The sequence below is a fragment of the Macrosteles quadrilineatus genome, unplaced genomic scaffold (assembly GCF_028750875.1).
Source record: "Macrosteles quadrilineatus isolate MER2022 unplaced genomic scaffold, UCM_ALF_1.0 Scaffold_3__2_contigs__length_128488019, whole genome shotgun sequence".
Classification (NCBI taxonomy): domain Eukaryota; kingdom Metazoa; phylum Arthropoda; class Insecta; order Hemiptera; family Cicadellidae; genus Macrosteles; species Macrosteles quadrilineatus.
The window spans coordinates 70,011,425-70,030,395 of NW_026542596.1; the positions used below are offsets into that span (position 1 = coordinate 70,011,425).

The window sequence follows — 18,971 nt, forward strand, 5'->3', positions numbered from 1 at the left end:
TTTTATCTCTTGCTGAAGCTGGTTATGCCTGATTTATATTCATTTTAAATATCAAGCTTCAAGTTAAGAGTGTAGGAATTTTATATGCTCATCAAGTAAATATACATCAAAAGCTGCCGCTTTCAGGAACTCAAAACTTCAGCAAACCGGTTTCCAAAATTTCTAGTCTTGAAGTTTGTAAATTCCTAAATCGTCCATGAGTGCGGCAGCATTCGTCAAAGAATGCGATACAAAATGTTAACATTCCGAGTGTTTTAGGCTTCCAGGAAGTATAACCAAATAGATAGCGTTGGCTGATTGAATTAACAGACACTAACCTTTTAATAATGTTATTTTTACACGATATTTACGACGTTTCGTTTAACCCTTTGCAAGATAGTGTTCAAAATGAAATTTTAGCAGTAGGTACAATCTGTAATAGTGCTTAAAAAGGACGAACGAATAAATAAAAAAGGAAAGTAATTTTGGATACTTTTTATGCTACAGATATTTACGAAAATTAAAATGAATAATGAAAGTTATTTTCAAGTTCTATACCAACCAAACCTTGCTATCAATACATAACCGCAATGGCCATGTAACATTATATCTTTTGAAACTAAAATTTAATTCGAAAAATATTTTCAAAGTTATTAAACAATTTTCAAAATTATGTAACTTTTAACTAAAAAACTATTAATTTCCCAAACGACTATCGCTCACCAAAGTGTATTTTAAAGGCATTTTATGTTTGAAACGCTTCATATTCGTTTACGAACCTTATTAGGCATTCGTGTAGGAAAACGATTTCAGTTTCGTCGAAGGCGTACAACAAAGATGCCTCTTCCAACTAACCACAGCATTGTCTCATACAACAAGAGGAGATTACCGGCTAAATGACGGCCTCAACGCAAGAATCGCCTCATTTAATATTTGCCAAACAACTCCCTTAAGGGGTCAGCAAAACGCTTTCGTGATGCAGTACTCGCTCAACTTGCGGTCATTATTGATACTGACCAGAACCTTCAATTATGCATTATTATTTTGGACCGCAGTCGTGAGAACGTCATTGGAAGCGCTTTTATTTTTTGGTACAATTTCATGGAGATCTTCGTGCTTTTGTTCTCTAGACGCATAAATAGTTTCTAGTTATCAATTAGGACTAGTTTTGGGTGGTTGCGTTTTGTGTTATTGATGTTCTATAGATGGAACAGTTTGTATTGCTAAGATGAATTGATCAAAGAATAATTTAAAAAGCATGGAAAATAGTGTTTTCAGTTGTTGATTGTTTTAAGTGTAGGTTTATTTATATATGCCGTTGGCGGACATTTAAGTACACCTCTTTGGTTATAGTATGATGTAAAGTTGATTTTAAACGCATCGTTCTAAAAAATACGAAAATTACACGGTTTAGTGTAGTTTTTTACCTGGAATTTCTTTTGAGTGGCATACTTGTAAAATTAAAGTCTTTGTTTCGCTAAGAGCAACTTCCACAGACTGTCTATTTCTAAATTTTATGAATAGTAATATTACCTCTTTGGCGTAGTTTAATTCTTAGATTTGAAATATTATCGACATATGTCACAAAGTATACATATGTATACCACTTTGTGGATCTATAAGTCTCTATATAATCTATATAGAGGTAGATATATCTCTATAGATCTATATAAATCTATAAGGGGGTAATGCATGGGTAAGCCGGCCCCATGAGGATAGGTTAGGTTAGACAGTCTAAAATAACGTACAGACAATGGAAAGACGAAATGGAAGGCGATAAGAGGCATTAACAGATAATGTGTTGCGCCATCAGTTAAAGGGGTCTAAATCCAAATCCATCTTTCTAATCAATTCCGGCTTCAAAGATTGACAAATAATAAAGGATTCGCCAATATCTTAACATTACTAGATGGAGTGTCCTAAGCCTAGTAAATAAAGAGAATCTGTTCCCTTGGCAATGTAGTGGCGATCTTTCGTTGTAGCCAATGACGTTGCGAACCATACAGGTCGGAGAAATTGGAATTTTGATCAATATATCCTATCTTAAAGTACGCTGTGTCACTTGTTCGACTTACACTATTCCATTGGGTCAACGCTCGGTGGGTCCGTGAGGCCTTCTCGTGAACAGATCTGTATCTTCACGTCAAACAATAACACTGCAGAGATCGCCCGATTCCCGATTCCTGATCCGGCTCCGATTCCGCCGTTTCGGCCGTCGTAAATAACGCAAAACCATCTGTTAGTGATATTCCGATCGCCTTGATGCGGTTTCAGATCGGATCAAGAATGTAGAATTATTAGGTCGCATTGATTTCGTTTCGTAGACGTTGGGCTGAGTCGACGAGGGTGTTGGAGTTGACGGTTTGAGTTAGGGAGCTTGACGATATAAAGTTTAAAAGTCAGAGGTGAAAAGTAGTTTTGTTGAATAAATCCCACCCTAAAGCACGTGTGTCACTTGTTTGGCCGTCACACTATATCCTGGAATTGTTCACAATTAGAAATTGTTAATCGGGTTTCACATTTCACAACTGATACTTTTAAAATCTGTCAATTATAGAGATTATGCAATAGAAATCAGGTGTCTGTATGAAACCCAAAGACGAAAACTAGATTTGGGTTTGGATGTTCCCTAGTATAAGGAAACCCCTCTATAATGGGACGTAAAATGGAAGTTACGATGCGTGTGTCGCTTTTGCTACGCGGTTGAAGGCTAATTTATTCACATCACTTTTGTTCCGGGTGTCAGCAGGTAGATTTCGGGGCCGGCCGAAACTTCGCTTTTATTCCGCGGATATCTCTCTTATTCCGCGAGAGAGGGGCTGCACTCTCCCTCCCCCAAATACTCTCTTTCGCTCTCCTCCTAATTCTTTCTGTCATATGTTAGGTTAGGTTGATTTTTTTAAATTATTGATATTTTGTTAAGGAGAAATATCTAGGAGGAGGATGAAAGAGAGGATTTGGACGAGGGAGAGTGCAGCCCCCTCTCGCGCGGAACAAGAGAGATGTCCGCGGAACAAAAGTGATGTTTGGGCTGGCCCCGAAATCTAATAGCTTACCCCCGGAACAAAAGTGATGTGAAGAAATTAGCCTTCAAGCGCGGAACAAAAGTGAAACAGCCGTTACTATGGAACTTTCTTGCCATTACCTTTCTAAGAAACAAATCGTGTTATAATCGAATCACAAGGCAAATACGCTGACTTATTCATTTTAGTCTGAATATCTCATAACATTACCAATCCCACCATTGTACTCAATTCACCCTTGTTGTACCCAGTACAACAAGGTGCAATGCTGTCCCTCAAATTCATCAGTTGGTCGTACATTAACCTCCTCACTTGAAAGTGGATCTCCAAACCTGTTGGTAATTATTTAGATGAGCCGGGAAGATGACGCCGGATGACATCATATTTGTAGACATTCCCTGCTGAATCACCGCCTCAGCGGCCACTGACCGTCGCGCCCCTGGCGGCCGGGGGCGACACTTAACCTTGGCCTGCTTCCAGCTTCTTACGCCTTCTGTTATTTATTGAGGCTTTCAAACTTTTCGCCTACTTATCTCGAAATTTCTTGGGAATGCGTAGAGTTGCCGTACGAATAGAGTGTTTTCCAAAGAGTTAACAGATGGGGAATTTGCTAATTTTTGTCTTAATGGTGAGAGATTCATGAGAAGTTACCAGTCGGTTGTTTTGGGGATTTGATCTTGTCGTGCAATTTATAGGGAGGCGTTGAAGACTATTTGAAAACCCGAAAGTTTACTAAAACCATCAAGCAGGAATTATTTCACCTTGAGAAATAGATTTTAAGTTTGATTGACAAGTGTTATATTGAAGGGGTCGTTTTACTGCTGCATATATTGACTTTTTAAGAATTTGTTAAGCACACGATGATATTTTGTGTACACTTGTGGTGAAATGCGCATAAGAACATAGTGTACATATATGCAACTGAAAACAAAACAAACTGATTCTATAAATTGTGCATTGTATTTGTACCCGGACAAAGGGTGTCCTCCTGATTGCGAACAGTCCTGATTGCGAACAGTCCAGACTGCGAACATGTTTGGGTCTACGAGGTGGAGGGGGTCGTCCGTGGGGTGGGGAGGATTCCTGATTGCGAACACATTTTGAGTGGTCGGGGTTTCAATCCTTTCATAGAAACCCTTAACAGAATGATTTAGCCTAAATCACAACTTAAGACTGGTAATATACATAATGGAGAGGATGAATGTTCTTGAAGACACATATCTTTATAGCAGTCATAATTTTCGACGAGTTTAAAAGACCACACTAAATGCTTATGTAACTAATTGAAATGCTCACGCTATTTAATAGCGCTTTGAAATAATAAACGCTTCTTGTATTTTCTGAGACGAATTATTAGACACCTCAAACGTTAAAATCGGTCCAGAAATAACGGAGGAGTTTTGTTTCCAAAAAAACCCCTCACGTATTAATATTAGAGATACTGACTATGGTTTAACATAATTAGCCGAAATAACATGCATTTGCCAATATCAAAATCCAAACTCAATCATTACCTAAAAAAACATCGTCAACGAGCAATTTAAATAGCAACTAAAACAAATACAATACTTACATACATCTTACATCCGAAATATCATGATATGCATTACACATTACAACATCAATAATTCAATCACGTTTCCAACTCAATCATTACCCAAAAACATCAAATACAAGCAATTAAAACTCACGTTCAACAACAGCGACTAAACCATCTTTACCATCTTTACAGATTCCAAAATATTTGTTCGCAGTCTGGACGACTCATGTTCAGGCAGTCCACAGCATTTTTGAAAGCTGGGGTTTGTTGCTACCTTTTTTTGATAATGCAAGATACTCCTTGACAAATTAAGAAGTTGCTGTAATTAATGCATATATTACAGTATATTTATCTGTCCTCAGTTTTTGGATAAAATCCATGTAATAACTAAGTTTCAATCCTTTAAAATATTAAAAATCTAGGACTGTAAATGGGATTAAAAAACATAATACACCATTATCAAAGTATCAAATAATTTATTTTACTTTTGCTCTCAGCACTGACAATAATGCTGTACAATGAAAAGTTATACATTAATCCTAACGTCATTATAAATAAATAATGCAATAAATATTTCTCAACATAAAATAAATACTCAATCGATAATAAGAGTTAGTCAATGTCGGGTGATTTAGGAAATCGCAGACTAGTAATCGACGATTTACTAAATGACCCGAGTAGAATCAAGGACAAGAATCGAACCTATAAATGGCAGTACTTAAAATTAATTACAAACTCTTAAAGTATATCTGAAAGATTTCATATACGGTTCAAAAGTCGTTCTTGTTTCTAGCTTACTTACGAACTAATCGACTTAAATTTAAAAAGACCACTAAAGTGGAGACATTATGATTAGCACCTCATAATACACGTTATACTGGCAACAGTGGAAGTAGAAAACAGCGTGTATTGCACAATTATCACTAGAGAAGAGTCAAGCCGTAGAAATAAATATAGAATTATAATACATTTCCTAAACGAAACAATTTGTCATACACAAACTACACTAATTCCTCTTTGATTTTGCAACATTTATAATTACCCTATAATATACGCAAATGTACTCGTCGTACACGAATATAGTACACAATTTGAAAGCTGAGATTTGTAAAACCGTAAGTGTTTTCACCGAACCAAAAGCTGATATATTGTGCTTCCCTAAAGTAATTTACCGGTATTTTTCCGAACACTTGTTCTTCTATCTTAAAGTACACGTTGGGGTAAAACATCAAACATACTGGAAATTTATACTCAGACTACCAAAATAATCTCGGCTGTAAACGGTATTTACAAAGTATTTTTGTGTGTTTTTTTAGTATTTTCCCGTGTCTGTCACCTCGGTAGCGACGGATTATCTTGGTAATGTGAGTATTATCACGATCGTACTAGACTCAACGGTTAACTTACAACTAACGAAGCTCTATTTGTACAGCAAACTTAAACAATGAGTCGGTTTACCGGCTGAAAGTCTTACCACAGACATTTTGTATTTTTAACTGTGGCAAAGTTGATTTATTGCCACGGTTAAAAACTATGATGAACTAGGACGGATACAATCCACAAGGAATAAAGCACCTTTGTTCACTTTGTAGATGGACAGTTAAATGACGTTTGTCTGTGGTTGAACTCTCGGATAGTACACCGAGCATCTTTTAACCTAAAACGAGTCTCTTCATGTTATTTCAAGATTGTGACTCATTTAGTTAATTATCGCTAAAGTATAAAATAAAACATGTAGAGAGGTGAGGGTGGGAATTCTACACTAGGCGGATCATCACAAGAAGGGTAAGCCCCAGCGGCTAGACAAGTCATTGGTGATCCTATAGCTAACACTGTAAAACTTTCGTGGATGTCGTTAACAGTTTGTAATAGATAAAAATCATCCAGGTAGAATACGCTTTTTATGTAAAATTTTATAGAATTTTTGTTTAAATTTTTAAAAAGGTCAACGTGTTTAAAACTCCTTGTTTGGAGTTCATTTTTGGTGTTGGAAAGTCCAACAGATTATTGCGGACGTTTTCTAAGTAAAAAACAAAGTTTTAACTACGTTTTGTGATATAGAACCTGACCCCGTCCTGAGGTGAGAAAAGAATTACAAGATTAGTTTACAAAACTAGCCGAGGCTGGAAGAACACGATAACACAATGCCTTCTGCACTATTCTGAGGGTGGTTCATAGTTTTTCCTACTTCAGCTGAATTTGTGTACTGTTCTTGTTAAAGATTTAAATATTGGACGGGGTCAAATTCCAGATACGTAATGCTTTGTTTGCGATGGAATAATGTTCGCAATAATCTGTTAATGTAACTTTAAAACTCTTACTTCGAGCTATAACAAAAGTTACCGGGCAATTTGGTATTTTAGAATTTCCTATGAACACACAGATCACCACGAGTCGTCTGGCTGCTAAGACGAACCATTGAGCACTGGATGGCATCTTCAGAACCTCCTGGCATACCCCGTGTCGTACAGTTTGCAGAGGCTGTCCGTGCGAGAAGCACTGAGGTTGAGTCCCTCGGATAGATAGGGCGTGTTCTTGTAGCTCTTGCGCTGCCAGACGCACGTCCAGGCGACGATGACCGCCAGTTGCACCGCGAGGAAGACAACACCGGCGATCACCACGCCGATGAAGCTTATACACAAACTGTCATGGTCGCCCTCCAGGTATATCGAGCTCATCTCGTCACCGTACCGCGCCGCACCCACAGACTTGTTACGGTTGAACCCGAACTTGTCCGTGATCTGGATGGACTGCACGAGTAGGAGGTCCTCTCGCGAAGTGCTGCGTCGCCGCCGCCGCTTGCCGAAGGACTGGACGCTCCTCAGCTCCCCGCTGTTGTCCTCTTGGTCACATTGGACGGGTTCGCAGGTCGGCATGCACGGAGTGACCAGGGCGCGGAACTGCACCACTTCGGAGGACGGGAATTTGAATGCGTCGAAGTACGAGAGGAGCACCTGGAAAACAAATTGAGTGTTGGTATTAGTATTACTTGGTCCACGTCAAAGAATGTACTATTCTCGAGAACCCTGTCTAAAAAATATCGTCAAACCACAATTCAGACAGATGAACCATGGTATATTATATATAATTTTAATTTGGTATTCGTTTTCTGAGGAAATTGAACAAATTACATCCTTATCTGAGGTTAGATTAGCCTAGTTGTATAGTATCTAATCTAATATTAGATGATTTATAATCTAATTAGATCAGATATTAGATATACGCAGCTGATGCACAAGGATGTGTATTTAGGCGAAGATGAGTGAAGGAGATTATATCCTTGTTATTGATCAAGATCAGAGGGTTCTTTCATAATTATTAAGAAACATTTCTGCATGATAAAATTGCGTCATACAAATAAAACTGCGCTATTAAAAAACTGAAACAATACAGTAAAGCATATTCAAAAATAAATGTTCCTTGATAAAATAGCTGAATCTCGAGATAATTTTAAATATTCAGCACTTGTCAACGAAACAGCACGTTATAATACCTATTGTCACTGCCTACGTAAGTAAATCCTTTACCTTGCCAGTATCGACCGACTTGTAGAGAGGGCCCATGATGAAGTGGTCTGTAGGGCAGCCGTCCGAGTCAATGAGCACGATCTCGCTGGAGTCCACGCCGTCCATGGCGACCAACTCTCGCACGAAGATCTCGTACGGGGAGTTCTTGTCCATGATCTCAAACCTGAGCGCCAGCGGGTCTCCTACCTCGGCCGAGGGCAGAACCTCAGCTCCGTGGCGGTCGGTGATCTTCATCGCCACGTTGGGAGAGTCGACAATAACCTGACAGTCACATTGAATATTGTTTAGTTTGTCGGCAACATTCATTATGTATTAAAAAAAAAAACTCTTGATCCTTAGAACAGCGTAAAATAAAGTTTAAAGTAAAATACAATAGACTAAACTAGCTCAACAAGAATAATAAAAAAAATCCTGAATGCCTGAGCTTTTACATTAGAACTGGTCTGCAAGGTCTACATTACTGTCATAAAATGTGTGTCTTGGAGGTGTTTGACATTTACAAATCAGTTACAAACCCCAGTTTTCAACAGTTATAGACATACCAAGAACAAAACAACCTGCGCAGAAACGAAAAGATCACGTGGTTCGCGCCGGTAGGTGTGGCGTACCATTCAAACCTGCGCGGCTCGAAACGGCCCAGGGTTCTTTTGTTTCTGGTCTATACAATCTCAATAACATACTCCAGTTCAAGTCGAATATTGTTTTAACACCCTACTAAAACGAGGGAATACATTCGGATCTGCACCGTTGATGACAAAGACAACGATCAGTCTGTTCAACTTTGCGTACCCGTAGGCTTATAAAATCAAAAGTATTTATTTATATGTCGTGTGTGGAAATTTAACATGTCGTGTATGCAAACCATCAATGAAGCTAGTAAAGCGGATTTAATGTATTTTCTGGACTAATATTTTAAACAATGGCATCCCGTTGAAACATGTAACACCTCGATTGTTACTATTTGGAACAACTGACTGTAAAGCTGGTCCTGTATGTTTTATCTATGCTGTAACTTAATTAGTCGGTAACTTTTTCAAATTACGTTCATACTATCGTACATGATGAAGGTACAAACCTCCTCAGTGAGGGCTGGCCGCACGTCTCCGTGTACTCCAAGGTCCACCTCGTTGCTCACACTCTTGTTGGTCAGGTCGTACTGGCAAGTGACCGCCAACCCGAGGTCTGAACTGGTCACTATAGTGTCGTGGTGTTGAATCACTACGTCGTTTAGGTACCTGCAGACAAATGTCAGTGTGTACATTCAGAGTATGCCTCACGTCTAAATTGATATTTCATCGAAACATGTACAAAATAAAAGATTATTTTCGTGCATCTCATTTGAGAAAGACTTTAGTAAAGACAGACTGACACATGCTTCGATTGAAGCCATCAGCAATGAGCCCGAAACGTCAGTTGTAAGTTTATGTGTTCCGGCCGGACCCTGAAGATCAAGTTTGTAGTGTCAGCGACTACGGAAGCATTAGCTTTGATGTAAAAAAGACTTTCTTAAAAAACGGTAATGGAATTTCAGTGTAACTGGATTCTTTTCCTTAATAATATCATTAAGTCTATGATAATGTCAACGATTGCCAGCCTATTTTTCGCCGTGGTGTTCATAAACTGTCAAAACCGTCAGGTAGACCGAGTGCTGTTTGAATCCCCAGAGCGTAAGAGTGATTCAGGGGAGGGGTATTAGCGACGAGCTTCCGTCAAAGTTTTTAAGTAATGGCACTCGGCCCTGCACTATATGATAATATGTTTTCCTGGAGTAACTAAATCTTATCAAGCGTTAAGAGTATTCCCTAATAATCTAACTTAAAACCAAAATTATGAAACTTCTTCATCAAAGCAAGTTCAAATACTAGGTAACTTAACTACCATTAACCTTTTCCTCACCTGCCCAAACCTTGATGCTTGACGTTGCACTCGACGTCGTCGTAAGCCATGCGCAGCTCAAACTCCAAGCTTCCTCGCACATCTTGTACACACGAGTTGGGACTACCCTTGGCGTAGATCTTGCCACTGAACAACTTGCTGGTCTTGATCCTCGCCACCATGTCTCCGGACCTGCAGTCGATGCTGACGTTGTAGCAGGCACTCAGCTCGTAGGTAGAGGCCTCCGGTACGTCCAGATATGGGTCCTGCAAAATGTTTAGCAAGGGTTAGTTTAGATCGAAGATTTTAGGATGTCAACTATGAAAACTCCATGGGATGGTTTTAATCACATTTTGATTATTGTAATATTTAAGAGCTTGAATGTATCAAGTGCAAAGGGTGGGTGGGTAAAGTACAAGAGTGAACTAATCCGATAAAAAAATTAGCTGCGGAAGTTTAATCCACGTAATTGCCGCCTGGGGTTTGTAGTTATTAAGAATCATATCAACAACTCGGAAACAAGAAAAATTAACTTTAATAAGAAACGTAACCACCTTTGTTCGTACAACTATGGAACGTTTATACCAGCAAACCAAACCACAGTACCAGCGGTTTAATTGCAAGACATTTAGTTAAAGCTTACGAATGTGCTCAATTTACTTTCAGCACATCTATTTCTGATTATGTGCGTTTATACTACGAACTGGAACAGTGACATTCGAATGCAATGAGAAGCGCCAATTAAAAATCCGACACGCGAACGCAGAAGAATGGTTGATAAAAGCGACATTCGCATAGGAAGATCCGTTAGAACGGAGACATGTCAATCCGGAGCCAATTGAACTGGGTGTTTTATGGGTCAGTAATACAATGCCGCATTAATATGGAGGGAATGGAATATTCGTGGATGGGAACGCTGTGAAACCGGCGCATTGTGAACACAATGGTCCGCGACCGCTTCATTGTGGAATGATGGCAATAAGCTTGCAGTCCTTGCGTGTGTCGCATGTCACAAATCAGCATCTAGGAAACCGTCTGTCCTAGTTCTGGGGTTAAAACTAGTCCTTCGGATGATTGGAGGAGCACCGTTACTAATAGTTTGGACAACGATTGAAAATCTTAACTGAACGTCCTAGAACATCTGTTCTAATGCCGGTTTTCCTAGCTGCTAAATTCGGTTACGGATTCGGCTGCGTTTTTCCTAGCTGCCGGATTCAGTAGGGTGGGTATTTTGCGGCAGAATACGAGACAGACGACTGACCCAAGTTCAGTCGGTCCCGCACCCCGCAGCGATCTAGATGTTCTCCTTTACTATTTTTCCTAATAGCTTTTCATGCAACTGTGAATAATTGTAACGGGTTTCAGTAGTGACAGCGACTTTGTGTTTACAACTTTAATTGGTTTAATGATTTCAACTTTTCAACTTTAACCTGTGTCCTACCTGTATGTCGGCGAGCGTTGCCCTGGAGTGATGGCTGAGTCGACACACTTGCTCGCCAGTGTCGCCGTAGTCGTACGAGTGACATCTGTAGGGCGAGTTGAGACACAGATCTCTGCATTCCTCTGCCGAGTCGACCTCTTGGTAGACAGAGTCTACTGTCTTGAGGATCCGTCCACTGAGCTTCTTGAACTCGCACAGTTTGACGGGCTCCTCCACACAGTTGTTCTCCAGGTAGTCGTAGCCCGCGGCGGCGTCGAAGGCTCCGGACCCGGCGACCGTCAGACGGTCCATGTCGGACAACTCGCACTCTCCTGTGGCGTTGTTGTAGTTAGCGGATCTGCAAACAGAAGCAATGTTAGAGACGTCTAGAAGAAATATGAAATGTAATCAGTGGTTGGGCCTGAAGCGGGGTTTATAGCTGCAAATTTGGCCGCCAAATAAGGCTGCGTTTTCGGCACCAGCTGTTCACACAATTATCAGATACAACCGCCTTAGCTTCAGGATTTGGCAGGTGATGTACCCTGAAAATGCAGGACCTAAAACACTCGCACGACGTTTATAATTTTGCAGCCGAATTGAATTCTTCCTTTTACAGTTACACGATGAAACCAAATTTATGATGGATTATTTTCATCATCAACTGTAAAAATTGTTGTCTTCTAACGATGAACAGTAAAACAGTTTTTCTCGACTAACTTACGTGACAGGGCTTTAAATAAATGGTCCTGCTTAAGAAACAGCTGGTCTTGGTGCGTAGTTACACAGTTCATCTTACTCAATTCTACCCTGATCGTGCATTCATATTCAGCTTAAAATACGGACCAGTGTCCGTCGCCGAATTAAAGAATTCAATTGAATTGATTACTAACCTAGAACATAGCATTACTATTGTCTAATCTTTGCAAACTCTTATAGGAACTATCTCATTGGTCATTGGTTTGGCAAGCTTAAATTTTCGAACCGGAATCGTACTTGCATAAACTTAGATATAGATGGTGGGCATCCTCAAGCAACACCTAGGACTTGGATTCTCACATTACCAAACAATATATCACCCTCTAGTATGTAGGTCTGATCGTGCAGGCGGTGCCGAGGCTCCAAGGTCAGGGTCAGAGATATATGCGACGTTTACGACGCGTCGTGCGTGAGACTTTACGAGAGAAGCCATTGAGTGCGCGCGTGCGCAATACGTTGTGCACCTTACCGCGCCTGCGCACAGCGTACAGCGTACAGTGTACAGCGTACAGCGCGCCTAGCACTAGACAGCTCCATTATCTGAGGCTGACTTGTTGAGATTCCACCTCTCCGGTGTCGATTGAAACCCACGACTCGCAATTATATTGTTACAGGTTTACTGTGGCCAGTGTGAAGTGTGAAGTGTCAGTGGTGCGTGTGGGAAGTATTGCGCATGCGTAGATTCCGTGTTTCATGGGGACACTGCGCAATCGTGACTGGTTGACTGTGTACACCGTTACATTATGTAGAAAAGTAGCTTATGACAAACAATGAGGGTTTATCTTAAGAGTGGCAGTATCCTACCGTCAATTATACCTGCACTAATTCGGGTCTCTCGGGGTGGGCCATAAACCAAGCGTTCCTAAGCGACGAAACGATTGGATAATCTTAACTACCTTACAATAATAATCTGAGTATTTGATTAATATTGCACGGATGCAATTTTACCCTAGCCAACGCTGCATTAAACTATAGACATTTTCTGACCAGCTTTAGAGAGTTCCTAGCGATTCTGTGTTATCTAAACTAAGATTTTCCCCAAACTCTGCGTTGATTGACACTGATGTACAGGAAGAGGTGACTGTATGTGCGAAGTTGCGTGGCCGCACGCCCGTGTGAACGCACGCACTCTGCGATGGGAACGACTTGGATATTCCGTCCGAGTACAGACCAGACCTACCTGGACTCACAATATTCGGATCATCGCCAATGGCAATACTAATGGCAGTTGTACCTGTTGTGGACTGCAAGAATCACTGAAAGTCTCTTGCCAAGTAGGAGTCCCAAGATACGTTTGTGATTCTCGGTTGAATTCATAACGCAAAAGAATAATACCATGTTTGTTTGTATAAGTGTGTTAAACAAAAAAAAAAGTACTAATAGTTTTACAAAAAGTGTTAGCGGCAATTTAACCGTTGCAAATCGACCTTTCGGAGTTATTAGTCTATGTACAATAAATTGCATCTGCGTTAGCTTCTAAATACTTGTTCTTCGGCTGTTTTAGGATTGTCGACTTAACATCGCACTGTTTTAACCTAATAACATCTTCATCTTAAAACTTTAAATAATTCTCAAAACCTTTTGCACAAATAAATTCGCATTCTCAGTATAGTCTAATTGATGATTTTGGATACATTAAACGATAGCAAATATGTGTTCTATAATGTTTCTATAAGAAGCGTTTTTGGGTTTTTTTTTGTGATTCGAAGTCCCACCATAGAACATGTACACAAAGATATTTCATGGTAAATAATAATAGTGTATATGCTATAGGCAAAAGCTATGGGGTTTAATTGTTTTAGAGTTGCATTTGAATCGAGATATTTCATTACCGTTGTGTACTTACTTGCTACTACTGTATAGAGGTGTACATTAATATTTAAATTCCCGCGAAGAAATGTTACCTTATTCTGGACCGTTTTAATATTCATCTTGTGTTTTGTGATTCATAACCTCAAAGCACGTCTTGTTACCTTGTAGCAATAACCGTTAATCTATTCCGTCCGACGTTCGCTTCAGAAACCACGTTTCTATGATTAATAGTCAGTTTCAGCCAAAATTCGGAACCCACTTCGGAGTCGTAAACGGAATATACGACCTCTGCAGTGCAGGCCGGGCAGTACCGTTAGGACGTATAGCAGGTTTCCCCCGTTGGTTTAAAGCGACTCATTCAACGTAATGTGCAATTTATTTAATCTGGAGATGAATCAGGTGGGCGAAGGTGATGAGATGGACTCGAAAGGTCAGTTTCCGCATCCTCGAACCTTTCCGCTACATTAGTGACCCGGGAGGGAATCCGGGCTAAAGGCGGTGACACACTATCGATCTTTTCCCCGATCAAGACCCCGAACCGAGCAGGGAGAAGGGAGAAGGGAGATAAATATCAGCAAAATTTTACTCCGAACATTTCCCCGAACATGACCAAGACCAGACGAATTCTACCGAGCGCGGCAAAAGGAAGTTTGGAGAGAGATAGAGAGTGTGTGCGAGTGAGAGCGCGGAACTATCAATGCTAGCGCAGGCGGCCGCTCGGTGCGGCGCTCGCGACGATGTACGGGGCAAAAATGTACCGTGACACACTATCGTACATCGGACCGTACATCGGACCGATCTTTTCTTTGATCTTTCGCCAAAAAACCGCCTCCAGAGCGCTCGTCTCCCTGCTCGGCCTGATGTCTTGTTCGGCGTCTTGATCGGTGTACGGACCCGTGACACACTATCGAACATCCTCCCTTCGACCTCCCTTCTCCCTTCTCCCTGCTCGGTTCGGGGTCTTGTTCGGGGAAAAGATCGATAGTGTGTCACCGTCTTAATCCGCACATTAACATTTGACGGGTGTTAGGGTCACTGTTGCGGTCAATGATATTGTAGAGACACCGTTTTGAAAATATGATTAAAAATTGTTTAATTGACATTTATATAACATTCAACTTGTACTACTTCTCAACCTTCGATGTTGTTTATGCAGGGAATTTTAAGGTAGCATATGTATGTAACTACCGCGTATGTTTTATTTAAACTATTAATCTCACTATACACACTAATTAACCCAAATTAAACAATATATTTGTCAACTATTGCTCTCACGGTTTCGTAAAATCAAGTCAGAAGCAAATCAAAATCTACTTCATTAAAGATTTTTAGTTATCATGCAAGACATGTGCGCGGGGAGAATCAAAGAGTACAGAACGAAGAAGGCATAGTATAATTTATCTTCAAATTAGAAGTGTTTATCCATACCAACGCTTTCTGTAATTTTTTATCGTATTCTTAATATTCTGAGAAGTCTAATTATTGCAGTATCCAGGAGTGAGAGCTGCTGTTGTAGTAATAGAGCACGAGGTGACCGTTCCCGATGTTATGGGCTCAAATCCCATCAGTTACCATTGAATTTACCTGTAAGATAACAGGGAACCTCTAAGACTGGAGTAGTGTGTAATAGCGTAAACGTCATGCAGTATCCTAAGCCAGCGTCACTTTATCGAGTAGTATCAATTTGACAACGTATTCGCTCTCTGTGTGGGCGATGGTGGGTGTGCGTACGTGGCGTCACCAGACACGACACTGGTATCCCGCATCAGTCAATGCTAATGTGGTGTGTATTAACTGAACTACAACGACCTTCTCGTATACACGACCGTAGTTAGACTTTGTAATTCCTCAGACGTGACCTACGAGCTACGATCAGCACCATCGACACCAGCAGTGTCTTGGTACAGATTCCCGCTACTATGGGATCGGGCTATGTCTGGAGTGTTAGTAGTTGGACTTGTGGTCCAAAACCATAGTTTTCGATTAGGATCAACCCTTCTAATACGCTGTTACAAATCCTAGTCTTTCACGTGAAAGCTTTTTCTTTCAAGTAGGAGAGAAATTGTTCGATTGCAGTCTTAGAGGCTGAGGCATTATCGATGAGATTGAACCCGAGACCTCCAGGACCGAAGTCTCGCGTTCTACCACTTGACCCACTCAAAGGTTTACCACTTTTGCCCACCGTGCTCTCCTTCGAGGGCATTTTAAATACAATTTTTATGAAAATATAGCATAGACGAAGTCAGAACGAAGTACTGTGTATCCCGTTTACAGTACTAAATTATACCTTTTTCATTCAATATAATTCAAATTTATTGTCGTAATTTTCTAGCACCTGAAAAATAATTCTTGCATTATTAATTAATATGAGTGCTTCTCGAAAACAAGTCAATTTGGGTAATTCACTTGTAAATAATTAATTCCGAACTATTTATTATTAAATTATAGTAAAGTGGTAAATTGTCCACTTGTGTCCTAGAAAAACTTGTCGAATCTAATCTCAAGCTATTATAATGTCGATTATTCTCTAAAAAATATGAGTTTTAATAGCGTGGTACCTGAATTAAACTTGTTGCTCAATTTGCGTGCAAACAAAATTTGCAGTTTTGTTTGTTATGCAGAAATTAGGCTTAATTACATCTTAGCTATTATATCACATCTAAGGAAGAGAGGAATGTACTGGCAACACCGGTTTGGAGGAATTTAATGCTAAGGACACTCGCGATATAATACTCCAACCGTGATTATTTTCCTATTTGTATCACACACGACAATAGAGTGTAATTATTGTGAGATCTTACTAAGGTCCAGCATAAACATACACGCTTTGCTAAAGTACACATCAAGTTATTAAATCGCAATCATCTAAAGAATTTCCATGAGGAAATCTACGAGAAAGTATAATGACGTATTCTGATGGATATCATATAACGTTTGAGCTTCAGTCTAGCCACTCATTGAAGTCTCCGAGTCCCTCAAGTTTTTCTCAGGGAAACATCGACTCCTGGAGTTCAGATTCGATTGAAGTGGTAACATAAACAGGTACATACCGGTATCAAACTTCAGGCCTGTAGAATCATAAATTTTTAGAGCCGATTATTCTCCACGCAATTTACACAGACATATTGGCAGTAACGGCTTTCATTTTCCAGGGTGTAATTATTAGGGGGGCTGTGGAGTGAAGCCCCCCTTCTATGGCGTACCCGGTACATCACAGTCATCGGGACGTTTGTGTCTCTATCCTAGTGATAATTGGTGTCAGTCGCCATACTACGCCTATGTGATGTTATGTGGTGCCTCAGGCGTCCGTGCAGCTACGCAGCTACTGTGTGTGGATGTCAGGACTGTTGTAAATGTTGTTGATTGTTAGGTCGACAACCCTTCACAACTGTGTGCATGGCTTTGTGGATTTTAAACTTTCCATTTGAACGGTTGTTTAAAATACACACCATAAGTTGTATAGACTCAGGCCGAGTTCACTTGAGCCCTCAAGACAGGATTGTTTTGCTAACTAAAGGTTTTGGCGTGTTTAGTTGTCGCATCGAGAACTTTTTGGAATAACTTGATTACCCTTGAAAAGGAGAAACAGTTTTATGATTCAACTCTTAACCTGTCGATACATTTTCTTGAGGAATGAACCGTCTGGTATCTTCCAGTTTATTAAGCAAACATACAATCTGTATCCTCTTCTAAGAGATGTAACGTAATTCTTCATTTCATAAGGGATTGGATAATTGCTGTGGACCAACCTACTCTCCCACAGTATTCTTGATAAGTTCATGAACCACTAACATAAAACGTCATGCACATCCTTGGTAGCGTTATAAGTATGTTTTGATTGGGTTATTCGGTAATAACAAATTACAGTATTTTAATATCTTCCAAATACCTCCCAAAACACTTTGAGATTATAGATTTTTATTTTACTTAACCAAACCGCGTTTCCTTCATATCATTCAATCACGGTCTCAACCCGTTAGACAGTAAGAATTTAAAGAGTTGAAAATGAAGTAATTGAAATATCTGAGGTAATTCGCCACTTTGCAGCATGACAACGTTGTCTCGTCTGCTGCGTCACCGCGGCCGCCGCCGCCGCACTGAGTCGTACATCGTGCACGGTTCATTTGCGATCGTAATACGACCAGATCGCCGTGGGTGCAGTTAGTGATGATGGGCGCAGGTGATGCATATGCACCTATGCAGCTGCGCCGGTAGCGCGGTAGGTACTGTAGGTGGTAGCCAACCTATGCGGGCATACAAGGGGAATGTTGGGGTCTGGAGTTATGAATTACATGTTATAGAGATGATGTGCTCTTCCCACAGAGGTGTAGCCGAAGAGCATAAAACTTAAGAGGCGATCTAGTACAGTAGTAAGGTCTACTTTAGATAATATCTTGAAATATATTTTACTCAAACATGTATTTCAACCAATTATATCAAAGGTGGACGTATATACGAAACCAGATAGTTTTCTGTCCCAACTTTACATCCTATGAAGATTCGTTATCGGCCGGAACCGTTTAACATATTGCTTTAAAGCCAGATCTAGAGAGTTTTGGCATCATCAGATAACTAAAAGCTATTTGTGATTGGCGGGATTTGAACCCGGGACCTCGGGGACAGAAGCTCCTTGTTCTACTAGACTAGCTGGGCCATTCCAAGATATTTTTTGGTTTGTTGCTAAGTGTTGATTGAGCTTCAATAAAAAAAATCTAGTGTAGTAGGTGGACGCATTGATACGCTATGATTTTTCCTTGGCATATTATTTGTGAATTTACACGTCAATTAACGAAATAGAAAAAAACTAATCAAATTTATCGTTAAACGTCCTATAATTACTTTCCTGACTCTTGATTCCCAAACATCCTAGCTTAACACTACTAATGAAAGATTGTTCAATTTTTTGTATTCACGTTGATAAAACACACCTATTCTAACACTATCCGTATCATAAATCAATTTTTTGGAAACTCATGCAAACAAATATCCACATTCTTGTATTTTGAGTACGCGTGAGAAAGAACCATCCCGTCCTCTAG

General features: G+C 40.1%; 2 protein-coding genes across 2 annotated transcripts in view; one reads left to right on the forward strand and one right to left on the reverse strand.

Moving 5' to 3' along the window:
- Positions 1–18,971, forward strand: part of LOC128988768 (autophagy-related protein 16-1-like) — a 204,403-nt gene that overhangs the window by 40,155 nt on the left and 145,277 nt on the right. The gene's annotated exons all lie outside the window — the stretch shown is intronic.
- LOC128988767 (uncharacterized) overlaps positions 5,020–18,971 on the reverse strand; it is an 86,251-nt gene continuing 72,299 nt past the window's right edge. The window contains exons 5-9 of the mRNA XM_054410385.1: positions 11,386–11,722; positions 9,966–10,210; positions 9,145–9,304; positions 8,070–8,330; positions 5,020–7,496 (exon numbers count right to left, since the gene is read on the reverse strand). Coding sequence (XP_054266360.1) covers positions 6,981–7,496; positions 8,070–8,330; positions 9,145–9,304; positions 9,966–10,210; positions 11,386–11,722 — 1,519 coding nt within the window. The 3' untranslated portion in view covers positions 5,020–6,980. The remainder of the gene's footprint in view (positions 7,497–8,069; positions 8,331–9,144; positions 9,305–9,965; positions 10,211–11,385; positions 11,723–18,971) is intronic.